This window comes from Pan paniscus, chromosome 1 (genome assembly GCF_029289425.2).
Source record: "Pan paniscus chromosome 1, NHGRI_mPanPan1-v2.0_pri, whole genome shotgun sequence".
Classification (NCBI taxonomy): Eukaryota; Metazoa; Chordata; class Mammalia; order Primates; family Hominidae; genus Pan; species Pan paniscus.
This window is the reverse complement of record NC_073249.2, coordinates 187,181,516-187,199,900: the sequence shown is the minus strand read 5'-3', so window position 1 is coordinate 187,199,900 and position 18,385 is coordinate 187,181,516. Positions and strand designations below refer to the sequence as shown.

General features: G+C 52.4%; 1 protein-coding gene across 3 annotated transcripts; it reads right to left on the bottom strand.

The window, feature by feature from the left end:
• Positions 1-1,891: 1,891 nt before the first annotated feature.
• On the bottom strand, positions 1,892-17,420 carry HEYL (hes related family bHLH transcription factor with YRPW motif like). Of its 3 annotated transcripts, none has more exons than XM_008968373.5 (5): positions 17,290-17,420; positions 10,379-10,445; positions 9,226-9,309; positions 7,958-8,039; positions 1,892-4,914 (listed from the first exon to the last, which is right to left on the bottom strand). In XM_008968373.5, the coding sequence occupies exons 1-5, from the start codon at positions 17,367-17,369 to the stop codon at positions 4,241-4,243; spliced, it is 987 nt and encodes a 328-aa protein (XP_008966621.2). In that variant the 5' UTR covers positions 17,370-17,420; the 3' UTR covers positions 1,892-4,240. The 3 variants fall into 3 exon arrangements, with proteins under 3 accessions (XP_008966621.2, XP_008966622.1, XP_003815454.1); XM_008968374.5 differs by lacking the exon at positions 17,290-17,420 and adding an exon at positions 10,715-10,894; XM_003815406.6 differs by lacking the exon at positions 17,290-17,420 and adding an exon at positions 10,642-10,893.
• Between the last annotated feature and the right edge of the window lie 965 nt (positions 17,421-18,385).

Sequence of the window (18,385 nt, the reverse complement as noted above, 5' to 3'; positions counted from 1 at the left end):
GGTTGGTCTCGAACTCCTGACCTCAGGTGATCCACCCGCCTCGGCCTCCCAAAGTGCTGGGATTACAGGTGTGAGCCACTGTGCCCGGCCAAGTTTCTTAAACAAGGTCCCACCTGAGCATTCACTTGGCAAAATCTTCCAGGGCTCTCACTGCCTATAGGCTGAAGCCCAGACTCTGCATGATGCTCCTGGCCTTTCAATTTGGATCCAGCCTCCTCTCATTAATGACACTAACGGCTAAGATTGTTGGAGCGGTTCATATGACCCAGGCACTCTATTGAGAGCTTTACGTGTTATCTCATTCAATTACCACCTAACCTTAGGAGATGATGTCTTAGCTCAGTTTCCTCATCTGTAAAATGGGACATTCCAAGAAAAGCATTGGGTACAGTGTCTGGTACACAGTTATCACTCAACCAATAGTAGCCATTACTGCATCTTCCCCGCTTTATTGATGAGAAAGTTGAGGATAAGGGAGGTTCAGTAACTTGCCCAAGACTACATACAACTCATTAATAAAGAAGTCTGGCTTCAGTGCCCAGGCTAGCCCACCTCTCACCCTGTCACTGAGGGCCCGTGCTCAACTCAGAGCCAACGTCTACAGCTCTCCTTGATGAGGTCTCCAGGTCTTTGCACATAGAATGGTTCCCTTCCTTCTCCTCCTGGAAAGCTTCCTCCCAGAGCCCCCTACCCGCTTGACACCCCGGGCAGGGCCACATACCCCAACTCTGCTCCCTTCAGCCTTCCTAACAAACCTCCCTACTCTCATCTCACCAAATTATCATCTTGATGGAGGGTGTGCCCCCTACTCAAAGCAACTGTGTCCTTCCCAGCTCTGGCTCCACTGTGCCTGGCTGGCACAGAGCAGACCTCTGTGTTTGTTGGATTTGTTGCGAGCCAAATCCATCACAGAGCCAAGCCAAGGATGGAGAGCAATTCCTGCTGGCAGGACAGCCTGCCTGCTCCCAGCTGTCAGTGTGCACTCGGAGTGGACACTCGCACTTGCCTTTGGCCAGGGCCTCCTGGCCACTTGCCAGAACTTCCAGTCCCTTGGCCCTGGCTCTCCCTCTGCTCTGCAGCCTCCCCGCAAAGTTGGCCAGCAGGGGGTTCACACCTAGAGGGGCCCGGACCATCCACGGCATGAGTCCAGAAGATATCTCACCTTCTCAGTTCACTTCTTCAACAAGTATTTATTGAACGCCAACTATGGACCAGGCCCTGTGCTCAATGCTGGGTACAGAGTGGAGAGTGAACCAGGCATGGCACCTGGCCTCATGAGCTTACACTCGAGTGGGAGGCACAGTCAACCAACAAGTAAATTACACAAATGGATATGCAGTGGCAAATTCTCCATGAAGGGAAAGAACAGAGGCCTTGTGATAGAGGAACTCCACAAGTGCAGTAGTCGAGGAAGGCCTCTTGGAGGAGGCAACTTTGAAGCCAAGGCCTGAGGGTCTGCAGAACTCAGCCATGCACAGGGTAGGGGAAGAGCATTCTTGGCAAAGGGAACAGCATATGCAAAGTGCTGGAGGTGGGAACGAGGCTGGAATGTCGAGGAAATGAAGGAAGGGCAGGTGGCAGAAGCTCAGGGAGCAAGTCTGGGACTGGCAAGAAATGAGGCTGGAAGTGAGGTTGGGACCAAAAGAAGAAGACCTTTAGAATAATAGGGTAAGAGAGTGAGGTTTTCAAACTAAAGATGATATGATATGACCTGCAGCTTTCAATTTCTCTCTGCTGCTACTGAGAACTGATTGACAAAGCAAGAGGGAAGACCTTTCTGAGGCCAGGGCAGTGATCTGGGGGAGGTGATGTGGCCTGGCCAGGGTGGCTGTGGGTGCAGACAGAAGTGGATGGACTCCAGAGATAGTTTAGAAGTAGAATCTACTGGAAGTTTCCAGAAGCACTAAAAAAATCTTTATTGGATGTCCGCAACAACCCATGCAATGGGGTAGGAGTTGGAGACACCAGGAAGGCTTGGGGATAGAAACAGAAGATGCAAGTCCTTGACCACGGAATCAGATCACACAGTCACCTTTCCTTCCACAATATCCCAGGGACAATGAAAGCAAGTTCAACCAAGATGCTGAAAGAGCTGGATCATTCCCATCTCATTTCAGTGGCATCACAGATTCTTTGGAGTTGCATACTTGCAACGTGGAAATGTGTTTCGCACAGCCCCACTAGGGATTCTCAGGCTAGGAAGTTGCCAAACTGCAAGACTACATCACTGACCTGGTATCCCAGGAGCAGCAGGAGAGGAGGAGGAGGAGGAGTTGTCCTTGTTCCTGTCCTGAGTGGGCCCCTTCATGATAAAGGGGAAACTGGCCTTTGCCTTCTGTTACCTCGTCTGTCCCTGTCCCCAATCCTGGGAGCACGTGTGAGTTCTGTCTTCCTTATACCACAGTCTCCCCTCTGCCTCCCTCAGGAGCACTCCCTGCCAATGACCCACTCTCTAAAATGATCCCCCCTCTCCTTGCTACTGCACATCTCAGATGGGTCCAGGAGGACAGCAGTCTGATGGAATTAGCTCACACTAAAAATGAAAGAGGTGCTTTCCTCTTTATCTCTCCTTGAGGAGTCTGTCTTTTCAAAAGAGCTTTCTGGGTCACTCAATGATCTCCTCCCTCTTATCCACTTCTTTGAAAGGGCCCTTTTCCCCAAGGTTTCTGCAAACTCACTTTTCGTCTGTGGAGTCTCCTCAATGCAGCCTCTGGGGAGGGTGGTTCCATCAAAGGGAGGAGGTGGGAGAATCTTCCCAGGGGTGACAACTGAAGTATCTAACCAGTGTGGAATGAGCACCAGTGAACTGCTGGCTCTGGGACTCTACAGCCTTGGATCGGCCAGGCAGTAACCAGATCGTAGGAGTCCTGGGGGAAGTGCCAGGCGGTGGGGGGCACCTGGAGTCACTTGGGGGAGTAGATATTTACCAACGAGTACAGAAGGGTTTCTGCATTTTATCAACTGGTGTGGCAACACTGGTCCCACTGGGTGTCAGTCCAGGCTCCGCTGTTCTGCTGGGAACGACTGCTGGACCATTTGTTTCCTCTGTTAGAAAAAGTGCCCTAGGGTGGAGCCGGGGAATGAAATGGCTTCTGAGCAGAGCCAGCTCTGTGGAGTCCTGGTGAACAGGATCTCAGGCCCTTGACCCACTGCATGACCTTGAAGGGCCGAGGTGCCTCGAATCATCCTTTCTCTTGCCCCTCCTCGCAGTTATTTTTGTCCAGCCTGACAGTCCTTGGCTGTTCCAGCAGTCTGGGCTCTGTGAGCCGGATGCAAACCAGGCAGCACAGACGTCTGGTGCTGAATCCCAAGAGGTTCCTCTCTGCGCACCATCACATGGGGCCACGGCCCCTCTGCACTGTGCACCCAATGGGGAGGGACCACATGCCTGGAGGATGGCGACTGTAAGACGCGGGGGCTGGGCTCTCCATTGCTCAACCCTGGCTCCTGTCTGGGAGAGCTGTCCAAGGCCTGGTGTGAGGACACCCTGTCACAGAGTTTTGCTGCTGCCTAGAAACCTCCCAGCTGGGTTTACCAGGCCAGCTGTGTGCAGGGACCTGTTAGTCAGTGAGAGGGTGGGTGTCTGCTGCTGGGAGGAGGGTGGGAGCAGGCTCTGCTGGGCCCCCAGTCTCCAGGCCTTGGCTGTGGTGGAGAAAGGGTCTGTCCTGTGGTTCAGTGTGATGGTGTGGCCCAAGGACAGGTGGGAAGGGGCAGACAGGGTTCCCAGGAGACCTCTTTGTAGCCCCTGCTCAGTTACTATCTCCAGGAAGCGAGGCAGACACTATGTTCCAGCCTCTTGGCGTGGGAAGGCTGCAGCCAGTCAGTCATTGCTCCTGACTGGGGTCTGACCGCTCCAAGGAACAGCCTGCCTTGGGTCCTGGTGCCCTGCAGGTTAAAGCTTTTTCCCAGACCCAAGGTTCATGCCTGCTGCTGGTGTGCAGAGGGCAGGAAAGGGGTCTGGGCGCATCTCTGAGGGTCTCTCCCAGGACTCATCTGTTCAAGTGAGAAATGGAACCAAGCCTCTGAGACGAGAACAGCTCCAGGAGAGCTGGGTGGATAAGCTGGGATAACAGTGAGGAGGAGAGATGGGTTGGAGGAGGAGGGGGCCTCTGATGGCTGGAGAACATGCCTTCACATATGAGCCAGTCCACGAAGCAAAGCAGAAAAGGCAGTGCCCTTTTTTGGGCTCCTGGTAAAAGAACCTTCCTTATTCCTTGGGGCGGGGTGGTGAAGGGGCAGCTCAGAAAGCCCCGATTTCAGTGATTTCAGAGACCCAGGAGTGGTAGAGCATGGCTCCCGCTGGCCTCCCAGCTGGCCCTGGGGAGGATGAGTTGGGGGTGGGAACAGCCACGTAAGCAGCCGACCCTGTAGGACCAGGGGATGTTGGGGAGGAAGACTGCAGGAGGGGAGCGATGTGGCTGTTCCTGGCAGCCCTGCTGCTGGGGGCGACAGGCACAGGGGTCGCTGGCCTCTCTAGGGGGCGGGCCCTCCGGGTGGAAGATGCCCCTCGACTGGGCAGCACATTCCTCCGGGCTGGCAGGATGATGCCTGTGGCTCTGCGAAGGGGAGCGGTTCGGAGGGCTGGGATGGGGTAAGCAGGAGAGGAGACACCGGGGAGGACAGGGCTGGGCACTCTTCCCAGGACGGCGAGCTGGTTGCTCAGGGCTGGCAGCCCTGGACAGCTATGGAAGAAAGACCAGGGCCAGGCAGGGAAGGCCAAGGGGCCAGTGGGCGTGGGCGAAGGCTCCATCTCGGCTGCGTAGCTGTTGAGGTGGGAGAGAAGGCGAATCCGGACAGGGTCTGCACGGCTGCTGGGCCCTTCAAGGACCCCCAGGTACCTGATGACCTCAGTGAGGCACTCCCGAAAACCAATGCTCCGGAAGTCAACTGCCAGGGCTCGGGCATCAAAGAATCCTGCAAAGGGAGGCGTGATGAAGGTCATGCCAGGTGTGGGGAGAAGCATGGAGCCTGGGTCTGACTGTCTGAGTTCTGGACCTGCCTCCTCCACTCACTCCCTGGGCAGCCGTGGCCATGTCATCCTGCCTCTCTGAGCCTGACTCCCCATCTGCAAAGTGAGAACAAAAATCCCTTCCTGGGGTGGAGGATGATGGGTTATAATGATCAATGAATTCACTAAACTATGAAGCATTATAAAATGTAAAATATTGCTTTCATCACAATTCATGATTAATGCAAAGAAAAAACTTTGTGGCCAAGATAACTTCATTGAAGTAGATACTTGACAGATATGAAAGGTTATGCACTTGGAGGTGTAGAACAACTCTGCCTGCTGAGAGGGGCAGATGCCCAGGAAGGGAGGTGGCAGCAGCAGCCATCAGAGTGAGGAGGCCCCTTGGAGAAGGCAGCGTAGTGTAGCAGTGAAGTGTGAGGTCGTTGGAAGCCAGGAGAGCTGGGTTCAAATCCTGGCTCTGCTACTTAACTAGCTGCCTGATTGTGGACAAGTCTCTTTATCTCTCTGTGCCTCAATTTCCTTAGCTGTAAAATGGGGATATAGCAGTGCCTACCGTATAGAGTTGTGAGGGTGAAATTAAAATAGTGCACAGAAAATGCTGAATAAATGAAAAGTTAGCTATCACTTATATTACTGGCTTGGCCTTGTTGGCATCTGAGTTTGTCCCTTGGCTCAAAAGGCAATCTGGAAAGCAAGACCCCACTGTGATCCTCAGCTGCTGTTATCGGCTAGGGACCCTCTCTTTGATGGATAACCAGGTGAACTTCCTGCACAAATATTCACATCCTCACTGCCTCTCCATACCTGTTCCTCTCTTGATCACCTTCTGGGCAAAGACACAACAACCCCAGCCAGCACTGGTCTCATGACGATGGCAGCAAATATCTAGTCCTTGGTTCACGGCCCCCACAGAGGAACAGCTCAGCTGGAGACTATGTTTGGAGTCAGGTCAACTTGTGGGTGAGAACCAAATCTGCTATACACTTAGCCATGTAAGTTCAAGCAAATCCCTTCACCTTTCTGCGTTTGCTGTTCTTTTTTTCTTTTTTTCGAGATGGAGTCTCGCTCTGTCCCCCAGGCTGGAGTGCAGTGGCACGATCTTGGCTCACTGAAATCTCCACCTCCCAGGTTCAAGAGATTCTCCTGCCTTAGCCTCCAAAGTAGCTGGGATTACAGGCAACAGCCATCACAGCGACTAATTTTTGTATTTTTAGTAGAGACAGGGTTTCACCATGTTGGCCAGGTTGGTCTCGAACTCCTGACCTCAGGTGATCCGCCCACCTCGGCCTCCCAAAGTGTTGGGATTACAGGTGTGAGCCACTGCGCCTGGCCTTTTCTGTTCTTTTCTTTTTCTTTTTCTTTTATTTTTGAGACGGAGTCTCGCTCTGTCGCCCAGGCTAGAGTGCAGTGGTGCAATCTCGACTCACTGAAAGCTCCGCCTTCTGGGTTCATGCCATTCTCCTGCCTCAGCCTCCCGAGTAGCTGGGACTACAGGTGCCCACCACCACACCCGGCTGATTTCTTTTTTTGTATTTTTAGTAGAGATGGGGTTTCACCGTGTTAGCCAGGATGGTCTCGATCTCCTGACCTTGTGATCCGCCTGTTTCAGCCTCCTAAAGTGCTGGGATTACAGGCGTGAGCCACTGCGCCCGGCCCGCTGTTTTTTTCTAACTAACATTTGCTGAATTCTTACTAAGCATTTCATCAAGTTATCTAATTTAATCCTCATAAAACCCTCTAATTATTCCCATTTTAGAGATGAGGAAACTGAGGAAGGGAGAGGTTAAATCATTTGTCTAAGGTCATACGGCTAGTAACCAGTAGAGCCCGATTCAAATCTAAAGCCTATACCGTGAACCACAGTTCTGTCTTCCCATTAGTTCACAGTCAGAAAATGGTGGTAACACTAACCCCCATCTTGCAGGTTCTTGTGAGAATCAAATGAAACAACACAAGTGAAAGCATTTTAAAACTGTCAAATGATGTCCACATATTAGTCACTACTTTTCTTTTCACTGGATACCCATAAATGTAATTTGAATCTCCCCCATTGGTTCATTAGAGATGGAAGTCTCCACTCTTAGCAATGCATTTTTTTTTGGCAGAAGTTCCCAAATGGACCACCTGCACCAGGATAATTGGGTGGCTTGTTAAACTTGCAAACTCCTAAACTTCAATCTAGACCTACTGCCTCAGAATCTCTGGGGGATGACTCCTGATTCTGCCTGCCCCAAGGTGACAATGGTATACACTGAGGCTTCAGAAGCACCAGAATGGGCCACTTAAAATGCTACTGTCCTCTTCTGTAGCAGTAAGTTAGGTCTCTGGAACTTAGGTCTTTGTGGCCAAGGCCTGTGGAGCTTTCAAGGTTTCCCAATTTTGAAATCACCAAATACACAGAGAAACTTTGAGTAGACAGAATTTCTATTTGTCTGGAAATGTCTTTAAAGCCACTGTTTCCTTACTTTATTGTAACTGATGGGCTTAAAATAACAAAATGAGTTAATTTGTGTCCTGCTACAATCCTGAGACCTATGGTGAGCATGATATGTCACCCCAGTTCTGCCAAGGACCCCACAGTAGCCCAGAAGGCTAGACTAGTGGGTAGGATACCAGGCTCCTCCCTGGGTTAAGGGGGGTCAGATTGGGATCCCAGTGAGAATTAGCTCATTCAGGTGAATCCTTAATGAGGTCCTGGGTTGGACAAGAGTGGGACCCATAGGAACAGTCTGTTACAGAAGAAAGCGCCTCCCAGGTCTAAGACTGGAGGGAGCTGAACTGAGGAAAAGGTTGCGACAAATGGAGACACTGAAATTGGAGAGCGAGATGCTGAAAGGAGAGAGAGAAGCTTTGCAAATGTTCCCTCCATTGACTGAGCTCCTCAGAGTGGGCAGCGTGTGGACTTTGCTCACCAGCATATCCCCAGGGCCCAGCCTCAAAATATTTGTTGTATGAATGACGCCTGAAAGAGAAGAGCATGGGTACCTGTCCCACCAGTGGCATGGAGCATTTTCAAGTGATCCACCGTCATCTGCAAGACCTCGGCTTTCTCCAGCTTGGAAGAGCCCTGTGGGTACAGAAGACAGAAGGGTGGAGCCTGCAGCTGACCATGTAGCTGTGCAGTATCATCAGCACTCACTGTCTCAACTTTCTCACCTTCCTCCCACTCCACTGCTGCCTGCAAATGGGCTTCTGCTTTGGCCAAGTTCTCCAAATCTAGAACATTCTTTTCAGTTCTCCTCTCAGACCATCTGTCCACTGTACAGCTGCCGATCATCTTTCCTGAAACCACTCCTCCCTTGACTTGCACGACACCACTGTTTCTGGGCTCTCCTTTCACCATGCCTCTTGATCTGCCGTCTCTTAACACAGTACTGTCCCTTCTGTGTCACTTCGCATTCTGCTGCTCCCTGCAGAGAGGCTTGTCACCTCCATGGCTTTAGCCACCATCCTCAGAATGCCTCTTAAACCAGCTCTTCAGGGAATCCAACTTCAGACTCAATGTGCCCAAGATCTAGCTCATCGTCTTATCCCCAGACCACTTGTTCTTCCTCTTTTTCTCTTGGGAAATGCTTCCTAAGCTTTCCAGGTGAAGCCTGAAGATCAGAGGCTCCATGGGAGTCCCTTGAGGGCAGATACTAGGTCTAGTTCATGGCTGGTCCTGTGACGGTTTTAGTGAACATCTGTGGGATGACTGACTTGTTCTCACCAGCATAAAGGAAGGCAGAGGACCCTTGACCTATGCCTTGGTGCATAGGGTGAGAATTTCTGAGGCTGAGTCCACTGTCTGATTCCCCGCTGTAGTTCCCCCACCTAACATGCTCAATGGTAGAGTGCTCACTCCCTGAGCAGCCTTTTCCACTTTCAAGTCACTCTAGAAATGTCTGTAGTGCAGAGGGATGAGGGCTTGAGAATCACACAGTCCTGTGCCCTGCTATTTACTAGCTGCGTGATCTGGTATAAGTTACTTCACCTCTCTGTGCTTCAGTTTCCTTACCTGTGCCATGGGCATAATAATCCCTAACCTTTGGGATCATTTTGAGGAGTCAATTCAATGGGATGATAGACATAAAGCCACCTGAGACACCTAAGTATAAATTTCCATTCCTTTTACCCTGGCCAGTGACAGATATTGGTAAATGATCACAGCATCTCAGGCAGCTGCTACCAATCAACAAGAGATGCCATGAGAAACGAACCTTATCTGCCACCCACACAGTATTTCCTCTAGCACAATCAGCAATGTCACATACCTGTTTCTCAAAGGCAGTGGGGACCAAGCGTCGCAATTCAGAAAGGCTACTGTTGATGCGGTCTCGACGCCGTTTCTCTATGATCTAAACAATCATGACAAGAAGTTACTCACAGGTGTGTCATCACAGTTTCCAAAGTGCCTTGATGGTCATCAACTCATATTTACCCACACAGTATTTTTGTGAGGGAGATCAATCTAGTCTTACTTTATGGTGGAGAAAACCAAGGCCCAGAGAAGGACAGTGATTTGCTTAAGGTCACACAGCAAGAAAGCGCAGAGCTGGGAGTACAACTCAGATCTCTTGTCTCGGTCTATAGGGGTGATATTCAAGATGTTTAACCACTGGTACAGCAGGGCACAGCCAATCACAATGAGGACACCAGCCACGGTGCTGGAGAAGGCCCTGGAGGCCCGTGCTGGGCCAGGAGGGTGACCCCGTCATCTGTGAGGTCATGAGATGGTTTGGGGAGTCCCACGTGTTGCTCTCTCTAGCTGCAGGGCCCTTCCACCCACACACTCTCATTCTTCCCTCCAATACTGGTAGCAGAACACCGGGAGCAGGACAGATATGACCCCATTTTACAGATAAGGAAAATGAGGGCTGGAAGGAAGTGGTTTGCCTAAGGGCTTACAGTCAGTGAGTGTCAGGCTGCTCTCTGCCAGACCCCAGGTGTCTGGACTCCCAGTGCAGAAGCACAGCTGCATCCTGGGAGGAAAGTGGGGCTGAACATGATGGACAGATGACAGCGGCAAGTGGGGATCCTTCTTCTGTCCCCTCCCCCACCCTGGCACACTGAGGGGGATGAAAGTTCTGGACTCAGAGAGGAGACAGAAGATAGGAACAACAATCATAATGGCCTATTGTGTGTCTGCTATTGTTTAGAGCATTACATTAATGCACTTAATCTGTAAAGCAGCCCTTTGAGGTGGGCCCTCTCATTATTCCAGTTACACAAAGGAGCAAATCAGGCTCAGAGAGGTTAACAGGCTTGCCTGGAATCACCCTGATAGCTAGTGACAGAGCCGGGATGTGAACCCAAGCAGTTAGCTTCATGGTGAAATTTCTGCCTAGGGTTCTCCCCGCCGCCAGACTGCAGGGGATTCATGGCAACCCTTTGTTGGGCAACTCAGAGGCTGAGACGGACACTCACCCCTCTGCGTTTCTTCCTGGCTTGCATCTGCGAAGGGCTGGGGGTGGACAGCGGCCTGGCCATCTGGCTGGAAAGGAAAAGAAAAGCTGATTTTTCAGGGCTGGGGGACCGTCTCCCCGGCCTGGGCCGACCTCGGGCCAGGAGGAGCCACAGGCTGGGCCTGGAAGGAGCAGCTTGCTCTCCCCTTCTTCCTGGGGGCTCATTTCAACCCGGGTCAAGTCCTCTCATGCACTCTGGGCCCACTTTGGGCTCTTGGTCCGGACCTGCTCGGCCTTGCCCTTCGCCTCTCGCCCCTCGCCCCTCGCCCCTCGCGGCTGCCGTCGGGGAACCGCGTACCGCGGCGCGGTAGCTCCGGCTCCTGTAACCCGATCCCCGGGGGCGGGGCGGGCGAAGGCACTGGCCGGCGGCGGCGGGGCTGGGCCGGGCGGGTTGGGTTTCAGAGGGAGCCGCTGGGAACGAGCGTGGAAAGAGCAGATGCCGCTGCTTCCCACGGGCCGGGCGCGCCGGCCGCCCGCCCTCCGCCCCGCCTGCAGCTGCCGCCTCCTCCCACGCGGTGCGGCCGGGGGCGAAGGGGAGGCGGCATCTGGGTCACATGCCCCTCTCGGATGCTCTGGGACACTGCCCTGGCCTCCCAGAAGGCCCCGTCCCTCCAACCTCGGCCTCTCCTCCCACTCCGGGCCTTCCCTCTGCAGCCCCGGTTGAATGATGGATGTTTGCTCACACCCCAGGAGCTCCCATTACAGAGAAGAGGCTCAGCCCTGGGGGGGCTTTTCCTGCCCAGACTCTGACCAAAATAATGTCCAGCCCAACTGCTAACCCTTCTTAAGGTTTTCTGCTTCAGAAGCTCTCTTAGAATGGTGAGGATTCGCTGGGTCCACTGAGGCATCATTCATTTGGCCAACACTTCTAAGGCCCTATTCAGGCCTGGGTGGGTGCTGGTGCACTCAGCCAGACCCCAGCCCTTCCCTTCCTCAACTCAGCTCCAGTGGGCAGACACTGCACCAACAAACAACAAACAAGGTGACTCCCCTGCCGTTTCAGAAGACACAACGCCACACATCTGAACAGGAATCTGCAAGCTGGCCTTCACCCACACCTGCTCCTGCTGCCCCTGGGTTTCCCCATCTCAGTGAAGGTACCCCAGTTCTGCAAGGTGGAAAGCTGATGCTGTCTTTGATTCCTCCTCCTCCTCACCCCCACCTCATCAAAACCTGCCCATGCTATATCTAAAATATATCTCACGTCTGTCCTCTTCCTCTCCGCCACTTCTCTCAATGCTACGCCTTTATCATCTTTCATCTGGGTGACTGCAAGAGCTTCTTGTTGGGTCCTTTTACACCCTCTTTTACTCTCTACAAGCCTATCTCCACACTGCAGGCAGAGTGATCATTGAAATCTGATCATATCACTCACTTAAAACTCCTCAGTGGCTCCCCAATTTTTGTTTGTTTGTTTTGGGTTTTTTTTAGATGTAGTCTCACTCTGTTGCCCAGGCTGGAGTGCACTGGCATGATCTCGGCTCACTACAACCTCCGCCACCCGGTTCAAGTGATTCTCCTGCCTCAGCCTCCGAAATAGCTGGGATTACAGGCACCCACCACCACGTCCAGCTAATTTTTGTATTTTTAGTAGAGACGGGGTTTCACCATGTTGGCCATGATGGTCTTGAACTCCTGACCTCAGGTGATCTGCCCGCCTTGGCCTCCCAAAGTGCTGGGATTACAGGCATGAGCCACCATGGCTGGCCCCAATGTTTTTTAAGATCAAGGCCACCATCTTTCAGGTGGTCCAACTGGCCCCTGTCAACCCCTCTAGACTCAACCATCTTCTTCTGTATGCCCCAGCCTATGAATGCACCAACTCCTTCATTCAGTTGCATGCACTGTCCCCTAGCCTAGGTCCACCGTCTCTGGTCCACACATCACCCCAAGCCCCAGTCCCTTTGCCCCATAACTTCTACAACCCATCAGATCTCAACTCAGATGGCACCTCCCTGGGGAGCCTTTTCTAACATTCCTCCTCCCACTAGTGTCCCCTGCTCAATACTCTCCTAGCACCCTGCTTTCACAGCATTTATGCCAGTTCGTTGTTTTATATTTATATGGTTATTTGGTTGATGTCTATCTCTCCAACAAATCCATAAGCTCCATGAGGCCATGAACCATGTCTGTTACATTCACTATTGCAGCTTCAGTACTCAGCAAGGGCTTGGAATACAGCAGAACTCATGGTAGAGCTTTCTTCTCTCACCCATGTCTTTGGCATCACTGGGGAACAGAGATGTAAGCACCATAAAATCTACGGCCTAGGACTTTGTGGAATGGGGGCGTATATGACTTAACACAAGGGTCCCAGCCCAAGGGTCCCAACCCTTTTAGCATTTGAATTTGGATCATTTTCATCAACTGCTCAGAGAAGGTTGCAGAAGAGACCAGATAGCATTTGTCAAATCCTACTGCTACGTCTCTGGCTTTGTCCAGACACATCTGGAAAAGGATATCTCCCACCCAAACATCTGGACAAGCAGACCTGGTAAGAGGTCTGTAATAGCTCCTGGGAGGGAGGACCCAGCAAGCTAGGTCCAGGGCTTGGAAGGCCAGATCTTGAGATCTATGGGGCAGCTTGTTTACAAAGCCTCACTGGTTCACTGGGGACAAACCCCAAGAGCCAAGACACACTAAGAAACACGGCCTTTGTTCCCCCCAGCTTGATAAAGCGTCTTTCCGGGTATTAGGTTAGCCTTGCACACGTCACTGCCTCTCAGCCTGATCCCTCCGCTGGGACCATCTGTTGGAAGCTGACGCACCCATTTCAGGGCAAAGCAGTGCTGCCATCCCTTTTTCCAATCTCCTGGTCAGCTTGTCCCTGTCGTATTATTTCCCCCCTTCTCCTCTTCCCATATCTCAGAGGCAAACCTCACATTACAGTTTTCTTGGCAACATTATATGTCTTTCCCTCCTTTGAGCCTTACAAAAGCCCATCTTACAGATGAGGTTGCTGAGCTTCAGGGAGCTAAAGCAGCTTGCCCAGCCTACCAGCTGCTAAGGAGCAAAGCCAGCAGGGAATCCGCATCTTCTGGCTCTGCTTCATTATTGTTTCCCTTCTAATTCCTACTTCCTGTCTGTCTGAATAGCCCTCCAGTCCCCTTATTTTTAAAGTTCCCAAGAGCCCAGCCAGAGCTCCCTTCCAGCCCGCGATCTGGCCCTGACAGTGGGATGAGGTGTGGGATTCTCTTGTCTGAGAATCTGAAAATGACACAGATTTTCATGGACCCAGAGAAGATATGTTGACCATCAAGATCTGCTCCATAGGCCTCTAGTGGCTCCTAGCCAGAATTCTGGGGCGGTCTCTTATGGGGGGAAGCTTTCCAGGTGGTCCTGACCACCCTCAGTGCTGACTTCCCCTGGGAACTCCCCCGTGGAACCCTTGCAGATGACCCTAATCATTTTGTGTCAGCCAAAGGCAGAATCACAATGTCCCAAATGAAGGAATCTCAGAGAGAACTGAGTCCATTTGTAAAATAAGGAAACTCAGAGGGGAAGGGATCTTCCCCAGGCCACACAGCAAATTAGAGGAAAATCGGAACTACAGCCAGGTCTACTCTAGTGGCTTTTTTTCTTTTCTTTTCTTTTCTTTTCTTTTTGTTTTTTTGAGACAGAGTCTTACTCTGTCACCCAGGCTGGAGTGCAGTGGCGCAATCTCAGCTCACTGCAACCTCCGCCTCCCAGGTTCAAGTGATTCTCCTGTCTCAGCCTTCCAAGTAACTGGGACTACAGGCACGTGTCACCATGCCCGGCTAATTTTTTGTATTTTTAGTAGAGACGGGGTTTCACCATATTAGCCAGGATGGTCTCGATCTCTTGACCTCGTGATCCGCCCACCTCAGCCTCCCAAAGTGCTGGGATTACAGGCGTGAGCCACCGTGCCCGGCCTCTAGTGGCTTTTAATCTGGGGCTTTTGCCAGTGCCCCCCATATATACATCATCCTGTCATGTAGATCTCAGAGCCAGTGCTTTTTGTTCTATACTGCACTTCCACATCCATTTGTCTAATTTATTGCACAATAGCACTGTAAGTGAAGTATTTTTGGGGCCATTTCACATTTAGGAAAAATAACCATTTTACAGGTGGAGTGACAGAGACACTGGAGTTAAGAATCACTCCAGTAAGTCCAGTCTTCACACTTCCGGTCTTTTCATTAGACCATGCTGTCTCATAAATATGTTGCCCCCCAACTGAATGGTGACCGCTTTGACAGCAACGTTTATTGGAAGTTACTTTGTGCCAAAGCAGGGAGCTATGTAACTTTATGTATGTTACTTCATCAAATCTTATCCTGTGAGGCAGGAACGCTAATGTATTCCCATTTTGAACGGGAGAAAACTGAGGTTCAGAAAGGGGTAAAAGTCACTGGCCAAAGTTAATGGTGGTAAAATTCAAACTCAGGTCTATCTGACTCCAAGACCACCACCTTATATTGTGCAGGAACAGGACCCTGATCCAGTGTCTGACATGTGGCAGGTGCTCATTAGATGTTTGCAGAGGGAGAGGAGAGGCTGTACTCTCAGTTTGGACTCATCCTGCGTCATGGGGCCAGGTTGAGATGAGAGCTCTGTGGGTGAGTTTCACAGATGTGGCAGGACTGCCACCAGGCAGATGCCACAGTGACGGTGGAACACACCCTGCTCTTTACTCTCATGTTTCTGAGTGTGGGGGATTTGCGCCCTGCCCCTGACCCCAAGAGGCTGGCTGCCTCCGTCCTGCGGCCCTTGTCAGTGTTTATCTGCTTTCTTTGTACATGAAGGTCTTCTTCCCTGAGAGTTCCCTGAGGGCAGAGGCTGAGCAGGATACATCTGGGCCCCCTATGCCCAGCCCGGGGTCTGGGCCACAGCAGGCATCGTTCAGTGCTCCCTGAATTGAAGCATTGATGTCTGCTGGGGGAAGGGCCCTTTGGTGAGTGCTACAAAGGGGCGTCTATAAGTCAGCTTCTGCCAGATGTCCAACTCTTTTCTCTCCTCAGAGGGGTCTGCTCCTCTAAGAACAGTGTCTAAAAATGGGCTCTGTATATATAGGAAATGCTGTATGTATAGGAAAAAACTGCCCACTGATCCTTTATGCCTCATGTGAGCAGTTGCCCAGATGCTACCATCTTCAAGAAGCCCTCCTTGCCATCTTTGATTGAGAGTGACCTCTCTTTGCTTAAGTGCCCTCACAGCCCACAGTCTGTCTCCTTTCCATCCTGTCCATGGTGTTTTTAGGACCTGGCAGGTCACTGACTGGGATGCAAACTTGTGGAGGACAGAAGCCAGCTCTGATCAACCTAGTTCTCTGGCATCAATTTTGTGCCTCTGATCTATGAAGACCCAATGCCATTGAATTTGAGACCCCGCTCCACCACCACCACATGGTGCTGTGCCCTTTCCTGGCCCTTAACAGGCACAGGCTAAGATAACTGCTTTTCTAAATAGCAGTTTCTGCTAAACAATTAAGAAAGGCTAATATGTTGCATAGCAAATTGTGTTATACTCCCTAAAAACAAATGTACAGGATGCAAGAGGAATATCTATTATGGCATTTTCCTGGGATTTGAGACTGAGGCAGGATCCTTGGATCTCAGAAAACTGGAGAGCACTAAAATTACAAAATGTCCTCAAAAACATCCCTAAGAATTAACTGGGCCTGGCTCACTGGCTTATGTCTGTAATCCCAACTCTTTGGGAGGCCAAGGCAGGAGGATCACTTAAGCCCAGGAGATCAAGGTTGCCATGAGCTATGATCATGCCACTGCACTCCAGCATGGGCAACAGAGTGAGACCATGTCAAAAAGAAAGAAAGAAAGAATTAACTGAATTCCCCTCCAATTCTGTTCTAGAGAGTCGAGTCTAGATGAGCCAAGAGAGATGAAGTATATCTCTTTCTTTTCCACTGCTGTCTTTGTTTTACTGTGGGGAAACTGATGACAGACTCTGTCAGGGAAACCAATGGCCCAAGACCACATAGTGAGTTGGTGGCAGATTTGGGGCTGGGACCCAGGTCTGCAGACTCCCGGTCAGCCCTGCAGCTCTTTCAGGGTGCTGGGAATCACATGGTGTGTGCCTAGGCATGTGCTGTGCTAAGCCCTTGACATACTTTGCCTCATTTGGTTTTCCCAATACTTCCATGAAGTTGGTTCTATTATTCATGCTCATTTAACAGATAAGGAAACTGAAGCTTAGACAGTTTACAGAACTGCGAGGTAGCAGAACTATACAAGCACAGTTTGTTCGACAGGTTTGAAGCAGGTCAGACTATCTACCAGGAGCTGAAAGACACTGGCAGTATGGGGGCACGATAGGAGGAACACTGGAATTGGAGTCTAGGCCCTTGCAAGTCGCTTATTATTTTCTTCAATACTAAGTCCCTAAATCCAAACTCCAATTTGCTCAAAGGAGGACAAATTTTCTTCTTCCTGAAATAATTTGTGGACTACATGAAAACTGCATCCAAACTAGGGTAAAATTGGGAAAGAATGGGGTTACTCTGCATCGTCAGCAGATTCCGGACAGGGGCCAGAGTACCATCAGTCTATGAGAGTTTTCTAAGATCTCCAGGGAAAACTTGCCAATGGCCTCCCCTAGGCCACTTCAACAGATAGATGATAACCCACTAGCCACCTGATCCCCCGAGCTGAACTCTCCCTCCATGCCAGCATCCCCAGCCCTGCACGACCGAGAGCGCGCAGGATCCACGCACTCGTGCGTGTAACGGCACGGCCCGCACACGCCCCCCACGCCGACCCCTGTGACCCCCGCGCTCACCTGCCTCTGCCCAGGCGGTGCTGGAGGGCTGGCCCGCCTGCTCGGCGAGCCCGTCGGGCCGACCCCCACCCCGCTCGCCCTCCGCCTGCTCAGTCCCCGCATCCCGGCCCTTACCTCAGCTGGCCCTCTTGGCCCACGTCGATGGGTCCGTCGGACTCCCCGTCGGAGCCGCTCGGCTCCTTGGGTCGCTTCATGGCGAACGCAGGCTGCCTGGTCTCAGCCCCGCGGCTAAGGCTCCCAGTCGGGAAGTCGGGCCCCGCCCCGGCCCCGCCCCGGCCCCGCCTCGGGGGCGCCGCCACCGCCCTTTCCCAGGGCCCTTTCCTGCGCCGCAGCTCCGGGCGCCCAGGCGCCCCCTCGCCCCCGCGGTGACGCGCCGCCGAGCCGTGGGAAGGCCCTAGGCGGTCGCCGCCTTCACCGACGGCTGGGAGGTCCGGCTCTGCTCCGCTGTCTCGGCTGCCGCGCGCTGGGTGGCCTTGGGCAGGTGCCCTGGGAGGCCCCGCGGGGAAGCCAGGAGTCCCCGTCTGTCCCTGGGTCGCCTGGGCGCTGCTGGCCTGTAGAGGCGCCGCTTCGATGCCCGGGATTCCGCAAGGGTCAACCCCGCGCGCTCCTGCCTCCTGGTGTTCTGGAGGCAGCAGACACATCAAGTTTGTCGAGGTTAGTCGTGGTGGTTGTGGCCTGATCCTCAACAAGAATTCCCCAGCAGCAACTCCATAGGGGCCCAAAGCAAGTGGAATAGTGTGGTGGGGGCAAGGGGAAGACACTTACACTTCTGAGAGGTGGCAGTCACCCCCAAAAGGGACGGCTGAAGTTGTGGCCACCGCATCTGAGAAAGCTGGGCTCTGGCCGAGGTCCCTAAAGGCCTGGCGTGGTGGCAGTGGTGGGTTGTCCCTGGGAATCAGTTCCCAGTTCACCAGACGTCGAGTTGTCCTGGGCGGCCAGGAGGCCAGGAAAGGGCTCCTTCTAGACGTTACGGCAGGGCCTCAAAGTGGGAGAAGGAGAGGAAAAGGGAAGATACCCTCCAGCCTCTCTTCCTGGGGCCTCTGCTTCTGGCAACCCATCAAACTGTTCACTCAGGGAGGGCTCTAGCTGCCCTGTCCCTAGGGGGACTTGTGGGAAGTTCTCAGATTCACCGGTCATCCTCAGGCGCCCAGTACCTCAGAGAAGCTCCTAGGGCTCCAAAGGAAGCTGCATGAGAGCATCCTGGAGGTGG